At 42.9% G+C, this 18,418-nt stretch overlaps 1 protein-coding gene across 6 annotated transcripts in view; it reads left to right on the forward strand.

Moving 5' to 3' along the window:
- Positions 1 to 18,418, forward strand: part of nrp1a (neuropilin 1a) — a 207,158-nt gene that overhangs the window by 95,971 nt on the left and 92,769 nt on the right. For all 6 annotated transcript variants that reach the window (XM_078537498.1, XM_078537464.1, XM_078537492.1 and 3 more), the window contains exons 6-7: positions 9,812 to 9,967; positions 16,764 to 16,930. In XM_078537498.1, coding sequence (XP_078393624.1) covers positions 9,812 to 9,967; positions 16,764 to 16,930 — 323 coding nt within the window. The remainder of the gene's footprint in view (positions 1 to 9,811; positions 9,968 to 16,763; positions 16,931 to 18,418) is intronic.

Raw genomic sequence — 18,418 nt, forward strand, 5'->3', positions numbered from 1 at the left:
CTTCTCGTTTGAGATAGGTGGGCACCGCGATTCTCCCATTTACTCTTGTGCAGGTCTTGGGGCTGAACTGCCTATCCTGGCTAAACTTCTAACTTCCATTGGGAGCCAAAGATTTTAGGTTTGTTCTTGAGAGTCATATGCAGTACTCGGGTTAAAGCCATATGGAAACCAATGCAAGTGTGTTCCCAGCCCCTTAGAAACCTGCTGCCTTGCATAAAATCTTACTCCAACCACTCCTAATGATGCAGTTCTTTTCAGGTTACATGCAGCCAATACTGTTTAGATCCAAAGACCCAACCTAAGAGCTACTGGCATTAAGTTAGATTCTTTGGGATCAACCGTCTTGTGAATGAAAATCACAATTCTGCTCTTGATTACGAAGATTGCAGGACTCAATGTTGATATTAATCCTCATCCCCTTTCTATACGATTGTTGGGTTTTTTAATTCGTTCATGGGATGTGGTCATCGCTGGCTGGGCCAGCATTTATTGCCCATTCTTAATTGCCCTTGAGAAGGTGGTGGTGAGCTGCCTTTTTGAACCGCTGCAGTCCATGTGATGTAGGTACATCCACCGTGCTGTTAGGGAGGGAGTTCCAGGATTTTGACCCAGTGACAGTGAAGGAATGGCGATATATTTCCAAGTCAGGATGGTGAGTGACTTGGAGGAGAACTTCCAGGTGGCGGTGTTCCCATGTGTCTGCTGTCATTGTCCTTCTGGATGGTAGGGGTCACAGGTTTGGAAGGTCATGGTGGTATTGTGATTATTTTCCTTTCAGGTAAGCCTTGTGACAAAAATGTTAAGATTATATCTACCTCTGCTTATGGAACTCACAGAGGATAGCATGTACTTCTTTGCTAATAACAAGGAATGGAGGAAAATTAACTGAAAACAGGAAAGGTTCTTGAATCTCAGGTTAAACTGCTGCAGGATATGAATAATGAATGCAAGTGAGTTAATGAAAAAATACTTCAAAAACTGATAGCTCACAACCATCATGAGGGCCAGAATTGTACAGATCGAGGACCACATTATCACAATCACATGGGTAACTCAGAGCATGTGGTCTCTGTTTTACCATCTCTGAAATCTTTCTGCTGCTCTTTCTCTCTTGTCTCTCCAGGCCTGCCAGCCACAGGATTAAAAGGTACTGAGGATACTTACAATTAGTTTTACAATGAAACCTGTAACCCACAAACCAAATTTTAAAGTATCACCATTGCATTGCTCACTGGAATTAAGACCAAGTCCAGTATTTAGGTCAAGTAGCTTAGACAGCGTTGGGATAACTGGGCCCAGGTAAGAAAGGAGATGGTAGCGGCAGAGCAGGGGCAAAGAGGAGAGGAGGGGAGTGGAGGGAGATAATGGAGGCAGACAAGAGGGGAGAATGAACGGGATGGAGCAAGGAGAGAAGAGACTGAAATGGTGCATGTGACTGAGCTAGGGATCCATTTCTTCCCAGTGGCGGGAGAAGGGAGAGACAAAATAGGAGGGGAAAGGAAAGGTCGTCAAGGAGAAGATGCAGCAAACATTGGGTGTCAATGGTTCAGGGCCAATTTTCCCGTCGGCTGGAGGGGGAACTGCACTGCGCTAGTGCTCAATTCCATTTCCATGGGTTGGGGGGGCGGGGGGGTGGAGGAGGGGAGCATTTTTCTTCTTTGTGGGAGGGAGGAATGTTGCAGGGTGGGGAGTGGCGCTGATTTCCTTCTGGGAGCAGAGCTGGAAGTGGCACAAAGCATTTCCTATTGGGTAGATAGTGAGTTACTTTGCATGTGGCTGGGAAGACACACATTGCTCTGAAGTGGGTGGGGAGGGCAACCTCAGATGCAATCCTGGCATGCACCATTCCGGGCTGTGGAAAAAGACTTGACCCCTGTGCCCCCACCCTGTATAAATTATTTCTATTAAAATACATACATCGCATTTTACAGCACAGAAACAGGCCATTCAACCCAACTGATCTTTTCCAGTGTTTATGCTCCACTCGAGCCTCTTCCCATCCTACTTCACCTCCTGCTATCAGTATGTCTGTCTATTCTTCTCTCCCTCATGTATCTAACTTCCCCTTAAATGCATCTGAACTATTTTCTTCATCCAATCCATGTGACAGCAAGTAGTGCATTTCAATCACTGTCTCAGATCAAATTCTGTTCACCTATCATCCCTGTGCTCGCTGACCTACACTGGCTCCCAGTCAAGCAGCACCTTCTGCCTCATGTTTCCAAATTTCCCCATAAGCCTCACCCCTTACTCTCTCGGTAAACTCTTCCAGATCCACAACCCTGCAAGATATCTGCACTCCTCTAATTCTGGCCTCTTGAGCATTCCCAATTTCAATTGCATCTGGACGCTAAGCTCTGGAATTCCCTCCTTAAACCTCTCTGCCTCCTTACCTTGCTCTGCTCTTTTAACTCACTCCTTAAAACCTTCCTCTTTGACAAAGCTTTTGATCATGTGCCCTAATATCACCTTACGTGGATCAGTGTCAGTACAACTTGTTGTTGCTAAAGAGGTTTCTCCTGCATGCCTCATTGGATTTATTAATGACTATCCTATATTTATGACCCCCAGCTTTGGATTTGCCCACAAGTGGAAGCTTTTTATTAAGCCGACCCCATCAATCCCCTTCATAATTTGTAAGACCTCTATTGGGTCGCATCGCATCCTAAAGAGCCCTGACGTGTTCGGTCTTTTCTGACAGCTATAACCTCTTAGTTCTGGTATCGACCTCATAAATCTTTTTGTATTTCTCCAGTAGGGGCTATAATTCCCAGAAACAAGGCTTTTAGAAATCTGATGGATGGTTAAGAAGAGTAGCTAAAATAGGCCAGTAATCCTATCCATTCCAAAATATTGCACCATCACCGTTATTTTAGTAGCCAAAAGCCTTATCTCATTCAGAAACATTCTTGTGAATATTGTCCTTTCCATGCATGTTCCAGGGTGTGTACTTTCATGTGAAAGTAGGGTTTTTTTGCAGCACGAGAAGCAAGGTTCTGGAAAAGCCTGAGATTTGACAAGGTTGAAAAAGAAGCCTTTGTAGTAAATGTGTTTCAGATTGGGTAGGATGGGAACCATGTGAAAAAGTAATTGCAATACAGCTATTTAAAAAAAAACTGTTAGCAGCAATTTCTGAATACAAGCTTGCATCAGACATGACCAAACTAGAGGAAAATGCTTCATAAAAATCATGTGTAGCGTTTGGCATTTGCGCATTGATTTATTTCAAAAATATAAGAAAATGAGCAATGCATTCCACATCTATAAAATTGCCAGTGACTTTTTACTTGAGCAAGTAATTGTAGAATATGAAATGCCAAGCTAAACACTCCAAATCCCAGCTGACATACATTATTTTAATAGTTAACAGTAGAACCGCTTGACAGTTTTGTATTGTACTGCTTTGGAACCACTTCCTGTGTGAAAACTTGCCCAGAAGTAAAGATTCCTTTGTTCTGGCATTAACCTAAAGACAGACCAAAATTTGGATGGTGGATGCCATTGGGATCGAAATTCCTGGGGTGGGATAGGGGCCAACATGGGTAAGGAGCAGGATTTCAGGAATTTGGAGCTGAACCTAAATCTGCATGGTTTACTCCTTGAAATCCCAAATGTTTTAGGAGGGGTGTGTTCGTTGGAGCTATTCCTGGGCTATCCTGGGAATTCCACTCAGGAGACAATTTTTAGGCCATGCAGCTTCCTTGGCTGATGAAGACAAACATCAGCTCCATACGCGGCTTCCAGTGGCCCCAAAAATGTTGCAGCACCAGTAGGGGTATCAATTACCTCCAAATGGAAACTCCACCTATAATTTGGGAAATGAAAATTCTTCTTTGTTCTGTTAAAAGCCTCTTGCTCCACCCACTGTTCCAATTTTCTACTGGGCATTCGGGACAGGCACCGCCATCACAGCTTTAGAGGCAAGGGACACACGTTCTGGTTGCTGGGCAGGGGCACTCAGAACCAAAGAGGGTAAATGCAGATAGGATACAAATCAGCCATGATCTTGAGTGGTGGAAATTGCTCAAGCAGTTGAATGGTCTACTCTTGTCCCCAAGTTCCTATTATAATGACCTTATCCTCAGGATTTGCAACAGCAACAACGGCCGGATGAGTCATAGTTGGAATATCCAGCCTACTGCGCACTCAGCGATTGCAGGGCCGCTGAGTTTATATTGGCAATTAACGGATGGATTTATGCAGCCGTCGCTAATGCCTGTGTAAAGGGGATTGAAATAAACCCTCTTGTTGCTTCTCCTTTCTATATTCTCTTCTTCCAGAAGGGCAGCTTCCTGGGTAATAAAAACATAGATGCATCTTTTATGGGCTATTCCTGGTACAGAACACTCTCTGGGGCTTACATCATTACGTATGTCTAATTGTGCTGACACTTATTACAGGGGTAGCTTCCTCGGTAATGCTTTCAAATCCACATCTTTTATAGTGGATTCCTAATTTATCGTTCTTGGGACTGGTTTATAGAACCCCTGAGGAGTGCCTGAGACACACGAGCCGAGAGCTGTAGTGGTGTTTTGGATTGACACCATGCATTGTCTGACAGTGGGTTAAGGCTGTCACTCCTAATTGCAGTCTCTTAACTTGATAATACAGGGCATATTATTCAACACGTGTAGGAATTAAAACCAGGCCTGCTCTGTACACTAGCGCTCGAGGCGATAGAAGGAGCGCAGGACGAGATATACAATCTGCAGTAAGGCCATTGTAGCCCTGAGTAAATGTCCCCTGCCCCCACCTCACCCCCTATTTCCTCCAAGCTCTCCTGAGGAAGGGATTCATGCTGCGTATAGTTCCATAGGTCCCAGGCATTGTCTGATACCCTGCCTAAGTAGCTGTTATTTGCATGTGAACTTCACGTGTCACCATAACAGGCATCACAACCAATTTATCCAGAATCAGTCTCTTTTAATATTTCTGAAAACAATATTTCCTGGAATCAAGTATAACTAACCATTAACATTCATAAATGAACCGTCAGTCAAATACAAACTGAGCCAAGCACAAAGTCAGTACATGTGTGAATGTTGAGTGGCTTTCTCTGCAGCCTGTTATGATTAAGGATAAAGGATAAGCCTATCAGTAATGGACTTAATTTATTGGCCACTGCAGTGGCTCTGTCCATTGGCTGGAAAGCCAGGGGATGGGGGCGGATGCGGGGTTTGGGGGAGCAAGACTGCTGCTGTTATTTCTAGGAGACCCTACACAATTGCATGCCTGTCAGGCAGTTAATTACCTGACGTTGGGGCTTCTGTCTCCATTAGGTCAAAGCTCCCACCTCCAAGAGCTGCTGGCCAATCCCAGCAGCACCACTGGGAGTGGTGGCCACTGCTAGTACTGCACCCGGCCTGGACTAGCAACAATGGAGCCAGACACAGCATGGAGGTAAGCTTGTGGGGCTCGCTGGGACTTGTGTGTGTATGTATATGTGTGTGTGTGTGTGTGTGTGCACGCGCACGTGCCCACGGCTACTGGTAGAATACCAGCGGCAGCGAGCTGAGGTCCTTAATTGGCCACATAAGGGCCTCAATTAGCCTCCGGTCTGAAGACCATCTCTTCCACACCTCTGACTGAATCCGAGGGCAGCAGGAAGGCGATGGCACTCCACCCCTCACCTTCCCTCCCAACTCTATGCCCCCATACATACCCCCCAGCCCGCTCCCAAGGGTGGAATGAAAATCTGCCCATTATGTCAGGGTAGGTTTGTAGCTATAGTAGGCAGCTAAATTCCTGCTGCATAATACTTGAGCTACAAATTGATGAATAATATTTGATGAACTTACATAAGACACTGGTTAGACCTCAGCTGGAGTATTGTGCACAGTTCTGGGCGCCACACTATAGGAAGGATGTGAATGCATTGGAGAGAGTGCAGAAGAGGTTTAAGAGAATGGTTCCAGGGATGAGACACTTCAGTTATGAGGGAAGATTGGAGAAGTTGGGACTGTTTTTCTTGGAGAGGAGAAGGTTAAGAGGAGACTTGATTGAAGTTTTCAAAATCATGAGGGGCCTGGACAGAGTAGATAGGGAGAAATTGTTCCCGCTCGTAAATTGATCGAGGACCAGAGAGCACAGGTTTAAAGTGATTTGCAAAAGAAGCAAATGTGATGTGAGAAAAAAACTTTTTACACAGCGAGTGGTTCAGGTCTGGAATGAACTGCCTGGAAGTGTGGTGGAGGCAGGTTCAATTGAGGCATTCAGGAGGGCATTGGATGATTATTTAAATAGAAACAATGTGTAGAGTTACGGGGAAAAGGCAGGGCAATGGCACTAAGTTAAAATTCTCAGAGAGCCAGTGCAGACATGGTGGGCCGAATGGCCTCCATCTGCACTGTAGCAATCCTGTGATTCTGCGAAAAGGGCAGCCATCAAACCAAAACCTCGATCTTTTATTCATCTCTCCATCACCTCTTTTCCCACCTTGGCTCTACGTCTATTCCTTGCATCCATTTATTTCACCCTCCCTGTAAGTTATCTTGGAATGTTTTTTGTAATGTTAAATGCACTTTTTGAAACAATTTGGCCTCCTGCAATTGTGCAACAATGAGTGCACTAGGATATATAATGGAGCAGCAATGAGTAGATTTCATTGGTTGTCAGCATGGGATTACGGAATTGTATCTTCTCACATAAAGCTCGTGAGTTACAATATTTTAATATAATTTGTATTCTTAGTTGTATATGAGAATATTATGATTGAGGAGAAATTAAAAAGAAATATATGGTACCAAATTACTAATTGATGCAAATAAGCTGATAATAAGAATCATCCCAATCAGTAGAACCTCAGAAAAGCAAGATAAGCAAAGCTATTTTAATATGGAAACAAACCTGATGATTATGGTAATATCTCTAGCCCTGTGCACAGTCTTTCAATAAAAGTTGCAGACAATCAATGCTATGTATTGCCTGAAGAAATCATGGCAGATGTAACCCAAGAGTGTAATAAAGCCAAATAGTTACGACTTATATTCTGCTAGTAGTGGTGTAGAATTTCCCCACAGACTGCTGCAATAACCTCAAATGTATAATAATGCCAGGAATAGCTGGTTACGGGTTAGTCTAGCAGTTCTCCTGACAGTGTTTTCCTGGTGTTGTTTACAGAAATGCTACTTTTCACCAGATGGGGATGGCTCAGTTTGGAATCTTACTTTCATACAAGCTCTGACAATGAAAACAAGATGGCATTCATTGCAAACATGACCCAGCACAAAAACTATATATAAATAGTGCATTAAAAAAAAAACTGCTGATCGTTTTAAGAAAAATATCATTGAAGTAATCAATCAAGGTCATTTACTAAGTTGGTAACTAATAAGCTGGTTAAATATTAAGGGGAGAATGATGACTTTGTGAGATGGTCTAACGTGGTTGATAGCGAATAGTCAGCCTGTTTTACACCATGCTGATTTGAAGTCGAGCCTTTTAATGGGCTATGTTAGCCCTTTTGAAATAAATAGGCTTAATGACTATTAAAATACTGGACGACGGAATGTCATATGAACATGCTAAGCGATCATGTGCTTGTTTTGCAAACAGCAATTTCTATGCTTCAGTGTTTCTGCTGTGGCACTTACCATCTGCTTTAAATGCACACAGCCGATTTAGGACAGCAACATGTGCACAGTCTTACACATTACCATTCCTCATCATTGTTCTGCTCATCCTCAGTAATTCAACATGCCTTAAGAAAACACACACACACACACACACACAAACACACACACACAAACACACACGGTTTACTGAATAATCCCAAAACCCAAGCAAGAAATTACAGTGACTTTCACTTAAATTGAGTGCTACCGAGGAATTTTTAATCTAGGGGAGGATTAGAATTCAAAGAGACTGTAAAGTATTTTAATAAACTTTCAGGCAGTGCTTTTCAAGCAGAACAGTACGTGACCAGAACGATCAGTGTTTGTTTTTCTACAGCCCTGAATCTCCAAGGCAGCTTTGTTCTTTGGAGCCTTTCTTTGGCTGCCTTCAGCACGCAGCTCTGATGTGACATAGTTTCTCTTGGGTCTTAAGAGTTCTCCGCATTATGTGTACTGATGCTGCCCTTTCCAATGAGCATTACACTTGATAATCCTGCAGGCCAGGAAGAATTCTCCATAAGTCCATAATCCTTTTCGTTGCCTTCTTTACAGCCCATGAAATAAAAAGAGCAATTTAGTCATTTTTGTATCCATACTACCTAACTGGAAAATCATATCACGGAAAACATCATCCACAAAAGCATTGCATGGGAGCTTACATGACAGCCTCTAGAGTTTAGTGCTTTTAAGCTTTCTCATTTGACACAGTATGTGTCTCTTTGCAATTCTGGGAGGAGTTTTGGAAAAAAAATAGTTATTTCTAGGGTGTTTATTTCTTCCCTTATGTTGTTAATTATTTTCTTCCTCCCACCATTATTGTTTCTCTCCTCTTGCTGTTCCTCTGGCGTGTGCAGCATTTCCTGCCCATGAGGAGGTTGGGTTGGGGGGGCGTGGGGATGGTGGGGAGTAATGGGGAGGTTATCTGCTCTCAGTCTGCTGTCAGCATGATTCTGAACAGTCTCCTTATGTGCACATTAGAGAGGCCCCAGACTTTGCTGATTTCTTTGTGAGGATGTGTCTTATCTCCCAATTAATGGCCAGAGAGGCTGTTGACTGAGGGAATATGAATCTAAACTCACGTCCTGCAGTGCCATTGATATACTGCACCATCTCTAGCCGCAGGCCTCGCCTGTACTCTCACTGTGTAAAGATCAAATGGGGTTAATTTTTTTGGAGCTTCTCCCGTCACGCTATGATAACTTCAGTAGAAACCCCTATTATAAATGCCAAAAATGAGAGAATATTGAGCAAGTTCCTGGCATAAGATTCATTGTACAATCTTGTTCTCTAAATTATTATTTGGCCATAACTTCAAAACTGTGCAAACCCTTACAATTCTTGGTTGGCCTTCCCTCCTGCAACATGCAGTTTTGAAAAGATAAGCTTGTTATCAGCTAACAAATATTTCTTAATACTCCTCTCTTTCTCTCTTCAACTTTGCTGCTGTGTTAATGGGTCTAGGCTTTCACTCAGTTTTTCTCAATATAAAAAATAGGTTCTGACGTTTATATTCAGCCCCCATTAAGGCTATTTTGGACACTTCGATTCTTCATTCTAGATGATGAAAACACAATACTACAGGAGAATGTTACTCCATTAAGAATCAATTAAGAAAGACTCAGCAGGTTGGGGTTTTCTTTCTCTCTAGAAAAGAAAAGACTGAAGGGTGACATGATAGAGTTCCTTAAAATTATGAAAGTGTTTGATAGAGTAGATGTAGAGAAGATGTTTCCACTTGCGGGCAAGATGGGAATAAGGAGCCATAAAGATAGTCATCAATAAATCCAGTAGGGAATTCAGGAGAAACTTCTTTACCCAGAGAGTAGTATGAATGTAGAACATGCTGTCACAAGGAGTGGTTGAGATGAATAGCATAGAAGCTTTTAAGGCAAAGCTGGATAAACATGAAAAAGAAAAGAGAGGGATATGATGATGCAGTTAAAAAAAGGATGAGAAGAGACTCGTGTAGAACATAAGCGACAACATGGACCTGTTGGGCTGCATGGCCTGTTTCTGTGCTGAAACTGCTTTGGGATACTTTGCAATCGGATAATTAAAGATTGTTCACCGTGCCAATGGAGGTTGTTACTAAATGTGTAACTGCTGCAACCTGCCCACCCCACTACAAAGAAACTCACAACAAATAATTCAGAACCTGAATGCAAATTTAATCATGTGTTTTTCTCTCTCTACTTCAGTTGGTCTTCATATAGGACGCTTCTGTGGGCCATATGCTCCTGAACACATTCGGTCACTCACCGGCATCCTGTCTTTAACGCTGCACACGGATACTGCAATCGCTCGGGATGGTTTCTCTGCGAACTATTCCATTATCCAGAAGAATTTCTTAGAAAGTAAGTAAGAATTGCTTTATTAACATAAACCATTTGGGTGGCTTGAACCTCAAGTTGTCACTGTATCAACATGCTGAATAAAATTACAGAAAGTGCTACAGTAATATTTATTCTAGGAAATGTACATACACCCATGTTCAACAGTATTGTTCACACAGCAAACCGAACTGTATGTTATCAGAAACATAGGTGGCAAGGTATAAAATGCAATGCTGTTCAACAACTTCTACTTAGCACTTTCAATGTAGTAAACTACCCTTTTATGCATCACAGCGGCGTGATCAGAATGGCCTTCTCCTGAGTTGTAATTAACTCACTGGCCTGAATTCTCACCCTGGCAGAGTTGGGACATTTCCCAACTCTGCCAACCCAAGCTGGGTGAAAGTGCCCCGAAAGTTGGAATTTTCGTCCTGGGGTGGCTGAGTTCCCTGGGAGTCAGGCAGAGAACCCTGGAGCAAGTGCAAAGGCTGCCGGGTGGGGAGGCGAGCTAGAAGAAGGCCTGCTTCACTTGGTTGAAGTTATTTTAAAAATAAGTAAAACAAAAAACAGCCCTCCAGCCCTCACTGCCCCCGACACACACATTCTCAATGCCCCATCCATGCCAACCTATGCCACCTCAAGCCCCCCACCCACCCCATAACCCCCATACCCTCCATGCCAACATATGCCCCTTCATCCACACCCCTTGGACCCCTATACCCTTCATGCCAACCTATGCCTGTACCCACCACCATGGACCTCCATCCCCCATGCCACCCTATGCCTCTCTACCTACCCCCATGACCTCTCATACCCCCTATGCCCCTCTACCCACCCCCATGGCCCCTCATTCCCCTGCCACCCAATGCCCCTCTACCCACCCCCCATGGCCCCTCATACCCCATATGCCACCCCATGTCCCCCACTCATCCGCCCATGACCCTTTAAGTCCCTATGAGAACTTAATGCCAATTCATACCATCCTATGCCCCTTTACCAACCACCATTTTCCCTCACCCCATCCTTGCCAACTCACCTAGTGTCCACCATGGGCAAACCTCATGAGCCATGCTGACATAAAATAAAATTGTCTATTGATGACTTCACAATTTAAAAAAACTCTCATTGATTTTTAAAAAAAACATTCGATACATTGAAATTCCTTGAACTAATCTCTTATGAAAATAAGCATTTCACTTAAGTACTTAATCTCTTACCAAAACAAACATTTCAATTTTCTAACCACTTGGAGCTATCAGTCAAACTGTTCACTTAACAGGCACCCCACTGTGATAATGTTAGGTTGTAAAATCAGCCATGCAGCACAAATCCTATAATGGTAGCCCTTAGGCTTATGTCAACAGACAGAGTGAAATGGCAAGTGCTGACTTTTTTAACTCCACACATTCTTTTACAAAAATTAAAAAGGCCAGCAGAATTAAGTCCCTTGACAGCTTTGACAATTCCAAAGAGTTTTGACAGTTCTTTGAAGCTTTGACAGCTTTGACAGTTATTTTACAGCTTTGACAGTTTCAATGAGTTTATGCACTTTTTATGCACATTCATGTCTAATTTTATAAATCCAAAAGGGCACCTGATCTCTCCCAAATGTGGGACCATATCCAAAGGAGTACCTTACCTCTCCAAAAGGGCACCCTGGCTATCCAAGTGAATCCACAAGTTTTGGACCTGCTCCTACCAAGTCTAATCTGCATGCTTTGGGTTTCAGACACCTACCTCACCAAAATCACACTAGTGGTGGCAACTGCTGATTTATATGGGCAATTTAGAACCCACTCCCATATTCCCACCCTCTGTGAAAATGGCAGCGGTTGGATTGAGGTCCAGGACTCCTGGATCTGGGCCTTTGCCACTCGGTCTGCATGAAAATTGAAGTCTATGACTTTAATTTGACACCAAGCCAATGAAGGTGCTATTAGAACAGGTGGGCAGAAGCTTGGTCAAAAGAGCAGCTTTTAAGGAGAGTCTTAAACGAGGAAAGGGAGGTGGAGAGATTTAGTAAGGGTTCAATACAGGGGGCAGTCTTAACCCCACCCTTGGAAGCCAAGTGGACATCTTGGTAGATGTTTTTGAGTTTCTGCATTACTTAGGAAGCAGTGTATTTATACAGATAAGAGAGAGAGAGAGTTTTTATTACTTGTGTTTTCACCATTGTGTTTAGGTTTGTCAGCTCAAGAGCAATCTTGGATATTGAATTCCAGAGAATTTGAGCCCACCGCGATATGGACTACTGCATGTCCGTCATCATGTGTTTGGGAGGGAACGCCCATGGTGGGCATAGGGTAACTTTTCCTCCTTGTGTTTGGTGTGTATAGTACTGTAAGAGCGAACTCGTAATTATACAACATCTTACCATATCTTAGGGACAATGCAAAGTGATTCAGAGCCAACAAGTCAATTTTCAAAGACAGTATCCAGCCCAGGGTTCTAAAGAAGAGTCATACTGGACCTGAAAAGTTAACTCTGTTTCTCTCTCCACCGATGCTGCCAGACCTGCTGAGTTTTTCCTTTGCTTTCTGTTTTGGTTCCAGTCATTGCTGGTTTGCAGGAAGGCATTGCAATTAATTAGCAAGAAGTTAACTTCCACACGTAGTGCATGGGACGAATGGCCAATTATTCTGTTTTTGCTGATAGTCATTGAGAGAGAAATGTTGACCTGATTTCCTTTCCTGCAATTAAGTCTTTTATATCTGCCTGAATAGGAGGTCAGGGCCTCAGTTTAATGTCTCATCTGAAAGGCACCACCTCTGGCAATCTAGCATTGCCTTGGCATTGCGCCTTGGGATTTTTTACCATCTTAAAGGCGCCATCTAAACTTGTGTTGTTGTTATTACATTGATGTTTACGACAGTGGTCATGGTTCATTTGAGCAGTACTGTAACTGTCTGCATTCCTTGCCTTCATCATGCTGCTCTCCATCTAGTGTCCCAGGGGAGAATTGACAAAAAGCCTCTTAATGCAGGCCAGATTCAGCTAAGACCGGAATTCAAAGTAGAATTTTCAGGCAAAACAGATGAAGTTTCAGATTCTGACAGTGTTAATTATGACTTTTATTGAACAAAAATTAAAGTGAAAGCTTTTAACACCATCAACCAGGAAGCAGTACTTCTTTTCTGACCGCCAGCGACATAATGGATCATGTCGAAATGACAGAAATGGTGCAAATTGTATAAACAGCCGTTTCTGATGTACAAGTCCAAATGTCTGACAAGTCAGCTCTTTGAAATTACATATGGTTGGGCATGACAGTTTAAATATGTACCTAGGGCAGTGTCATTCTCAATATTGCTAAAAGGTTTATACTGCAACACCACGTGGAGGATTTTAACATTTATCCTTTAATTCTTTCTGTTTGATTTCTTTGGCGCTTCTCTGATCAGAACAAAGAGCATTGCTGGTTATTTTACTGCACGTGCACTTTGAACGCCATCTGTTTCTGTCGTTCGACTGTCCACCGTAAAACTCTTTTCTGTCTCAGTGTGGAAAAAGACGCAGAAAGAATTTTTGACGATTGGCAATAAAACCAGGAAGAATGTTTCTGGGGAGGTATAACATTAACAGTAAAAAGATTGGGAGACTAAAAACCAGTATTACCACTGACAATATTGTGCGCGCCGAGTTCACCATTTAAAGCCACAGTATCCCTTTTCTAAGGAAGCGCTGTCAGTTCCAGAGATAGCCTTAGAAACGCCAAGGCAGGCAATAATCTCTGTAAACAAAGATTTGATAACTGCGTAAAAGAAAAGAACATTTCTTCTTTTCTAATACTTAAGTCAACATCTGGGCCTTATTTCTGAGGAAAATATTGCGGTACTTCTGAAAGGATTAAGTCGTGTTTAAAAGAAAAATAACCTGATGGTTCAGTTGGTAAATATACTGTAGTACTGACCCAGAAGGATTTGGGTTTTGTCTCTGAATTAAAAACAGAGACTGCTGGAACTACTCAGCAGGTCTGGCAGCATCCGTGGAGACAGAAGCAGAGTTAACGTTTTGGCTCGATGCCCTTTCGCCAGAACAATATGTTGACTGATCTCAGCTGGGTCGGGAATAGTTGTGCTGCAGCTGGCTTCTATATATCCCTGAGCTAAGGAATGGAAAGTCATCCAAGGTTCCGGCTATCCAGAACACCAACAACTATAACTTACATTCAGATTGCCCCTTTAACGGAATAAAAAATCCCAAGGCACTTCACAAGGATCATAATCGACAAAAAAATATACACAACGCAGAGGAGGAGCCCTAAGAACAAAAGCTTGATCAAAAAGTGAAGCTTTAAGCAAGCACCTTAAAAGAGGAGAGATGGGTGCAGAGGTGAACAAGGTTAAGGAGAGGTTACCAGAGCTTAGGGCCTAGATATCTGAAAGTGTGGCTGCCAAAGATAGGATGAAGGCAATGGGAGATGCCCAAGAGGCAAAAGGCAGGTGCGGAGAGTTGTCTGGGCTGTGGGGATTAGAGGACTGCAGGGGGTCAGAGCTTGAGATGAGTGAGGCCATAAACTCATTTGAACATGAGGAGGACAATTCTAAAATTGATAAAATCACTGGATCAGGTGCCAGTGTGGGTAAGTGAGCACAAGAATGATGGTTGAATAGGATTTGGTGTGAGTTAGGATATTAACAGAAGAGTTTTGGATAAGTTGAAATTTATGGAAAGGTGCAAGAGGTTGAAAGCAGCCGCTTGCTGGAAAGAGCACATGTGGATGTTAGATGCAAACAAGCTCATCTGTGAAGCTCCCTATAAACAAGCATTCAAAACACATTGGCTTGGATCTTCCTCAGAGTTTCTTCCACTCCAACAACTTTACTCCATCAGAAGCCCAGAGGTGGTGGGGAGACAATGGTGTATTGATAATGTCACTGGCCTAGAAATCCAGGGGCCCAAGCTAATGCTCTGGAACATAGGCTCACATCCCACCATGGCAGCTAGTAGAACTTATATTCAATGTATAATTCTGGAATTGAAAGTGACCATAAAACTATCATCAATTGTTGTAAAAACCCATCTTGCTCACTAATGCCCCTTACGGAAGGAAATCTGCCATCCTTACTTGGTCTGGCCTACATGTGACTCCAGATCCACTGCAATGTGGTTGACTATTAGCTGCTCTCTGAAATGGCCTGTAAGCTACTCAGTTCCAGGGCAGCTAGGGAGGGGCAACAGATGCTGTTAGTGATACCCACATCCCAAACCTTGTTACAGTATCCCAACCAAATTCCAACCTTGTTCCTGGTGAAGTAACACCAACAGAATGAGAGCAACAGTGAGAGATTTGGTGGCCATTTCCTAGTCTCACAAATCAAGAATGGGTGCCAGAAGATAGCCCATAACCTGTGGAATTGTACCTCTGTTTGAATCAGCACAACAAGAGGGGTGAAGGAAACTGACGGTCGAAAATGATAATTCAATTCAAAACATACTTTAGCATTTTTACCGAAAATTTGAAGAGAATAATATAAAAAATGGAAATAACCAGTTACAGAGATTGAATCAAACAGAACAGAAGAAGGCCATTCTCCGCATTATGCCTGTGTCAGGTCTTTGAAAGTGATGTCCTATTCATCCCACCTAGAAGATGCGATGAAATAGTTTATACTACAGGTAGAGTATCACAAATCGACTCATAGACGCTTACCGCACAGAAGGAGACCATTCAGTCCATCGTGTCCGCGCCGGTCAGCAAAGATCTGACTACACTAATCCCATTTTCCAGCGCTTGGCTCATAGCCCTGGAGGCCACGGCAACTCAAGTGAATATCTAAACACTTCTGAAATGTTACGAGAGTTTCTGACTCAACCACCCATTCAGGCAGCGAGTTCCAGACTCCCACCACCCTCTGGGTGAAGAAATTTCTCCTCAACTCCCCTCTTAACCTTCTACCTGTTACCTTAAATCTATGCCCCCTGGTTGTTGACCCATCTACTAATGGAAAAAGTGCCTTCCTATCCACCCTATCTATGCCCCTCATATGCCCCAAATCTGGCAACCTCAGGACGGAGTCCATGACAGATGTTAGAACTAGCTGGTTTTCGGGGAAAAAACTGGAAAACTTTAATTCAGTGAAAAGGGGATTGCAGGAAAACCCACTGATATGATTGCAAAATGCTTTAGGTAAATGGTCATGTTGCTGCTGAGATTAACAAACTTCTCACGCATTGGACTTGATAACTCTTTCACACCTCCCCTACTTCCCCACATCAGTGGACGCTGTTTAAAATGAGGAAAAATCAATCGAACTGAAATTTTGTTAAAATACCCTGTAGTTGCAACTGAAAGCTATTTGTTTTTTTTTTGCTCATGTAAGATTGTACAGTGCTCTTTCAACTGATTTGGGCCAGCTGCAAGAAGGCAACCAATGCCCTTGAAACTTAAAGCATTTTGGGAAGCAAGTGCAATGTTTGAATTTAAGTCTGCAGCATCAAAACTCAATACATGTACCCTGTACTGTAGCAAGAATAGGCATATGTCCTGATCCCAAGGACAATACAGAACTAAATATTCTACCTCACTGGATTCTGCAAGAGTCTTTTGTTCTTCCTGGGTGAGTTCAACCACCTCTGTCTGCCACATCTACACTGGGTTGGGTGGGGTCAAGGGTCGTTGGAGCACAAGAAACACCAGGCGCATGACGCTAACCGGTACTTGGCAGCTCCCCAAACTTCTCTGAGCTGGGTTGGTTGGGGTCAAGGCTCGTTGGAGCTGGGGGGCGGGGGGGAAAGCATCTGGTTTTCGAACACCGCCGGTTTTTTGGGTAGCCAGATTTTTACCTGTATTGTGGTTTCTGTTTTTTATAACCAGACTTTCACTGTAATGAATCACTTGGCATGGAATCGGGCAAGATTCGCACAGATCAAATTTTGAGCTCCAGCAATTATAATTTCAACTGGTCCCCAGAAAGATCGAGACTAAATCACCCAGAAAATGCATGGACACCATCTTCGGACTCCAGCAAGGAGTGGATACAGGTAAACATAGTGATGAGATATCATTTTGCTCAGACAGTCATTAGTAATTTACGGACATACAAGAAGACTTGTGGCTGTGAAGAATTTTCAGTTTTCCACTATAGAGTAAAATGGATTTATTCAATCTGAACATCAAACAAATCTTCTGAGCTGGTAACTTGCTCCTACAGCAGTCACAAAACAGGGGCCAATGGAAAATTTCAGATACATTTTCCTTTTCAGTGGATGTACTGACAGAATGCAATATATTTGCACACTGTTGCAAGTTCCATGTTTTTTTTATCTGTTTAACTGGGTAAAATTTGTGTCCATTGTGTTGGGGAGTGTCAATGCTGGGACAAGGGCACCCCAAAGTCTGCATCAAGCACTCTGAGATTGGGTACAGGTGGCAAAAGCAAAATATTTCAGATACTGGAAACCTAAAATAAAAACAGAAGATGCTGGAAATACGCAGCAGGTCTGGCAGCATCTGTGTAGAGAGAAGTAAAGTTAACATATCAGGTCTGTGACCTCTCATCAGAGCGCACACTGGACATCATTTTGACTTCTTTATTCTTTCATGGGATGTGGGCAAGGCCAACATTTGTTGCCCATCCCTAATTGCCCTTGAACTGAGAGGTTTGCTAGGACATTTCAGACGGCAGTTAAGAGTCAACCATATTGCTACAGGTCTGGAATCACAATTAGGCCAGACCGGGTAAGGGCAGCAGATTTCCCTCCCTAAGGGGCATTAATGAACCAGGTTGGATTTCACTTGACAATAGATAAATGGCCACCATTACTGAGACTAGCTAGCTCAATATTTATGCTTTGTTAATTGAATTTAAATGCCACCAGCTGCCATGATGGGATTTGAACCCATGCCCCATCTCTAGATTACTAGCCCTGTGACATTACCGCTATACTACCCCCACCTTGTGACTTTGTGGGGAGGGGAATGGGGGGCGGTGATAGTGAATCAGCAGCCCATTTTGCACATCCCCCAATTTCTTTAGTTCCACTAATGTCAGTCCTGTCATTTTACCATTTAACCTAGAGAAAAGTTTTGAATCCTTAATTAATTATAAAATTAACACATTTCAAGAAAATGAGAAAACAGAGGTAGTCTGCACAGATTTTAAAAATCACCAGCCTGCTTGGTAAACACTGTAGAGTATTTTTCGGAGGAAACTGACATGGTCAATGGATAATGCAGTGAATGTAGGGCATTAAGAAAGTTTTTGACAGGAGACTATTAGGGAAGATTAAGGGTATGCAATTAGGAGGATGATAGCAAGCGGGATTAAAAATTGGTGGGAAGGGAGAATATAGCAAGGCAGTTTAGAGGATTAGTGGCTAAGACCAAAATGTCTACATTCAAAATCAGATGGATATGTTGTTAATGGATAAGTAGATGAAAAGATATGAGAACAAGTTGGGTAAATATAAATAGGATTATTGGCTGGTATAAAGGATTAACACTGTCACGAACTGTTGGGCCAAATCCTG

The sequence above is a fragment of the Cetorhinus maximus genome, chromosome 3 (assembly GCF_964194155.1).
Source record: "Cetorhinus maximus chromosome 3, sCetMax3.hap1.1, whole genome shotgun sequence".
Taxonomy (NCBI): domain Eukaryota; kingdom Metazoa; phylum Chordata; class Chondrichthyes; order Lamniformes; family Cetorhinidae; genus Cetorhinus; species Cetorhinus maximus.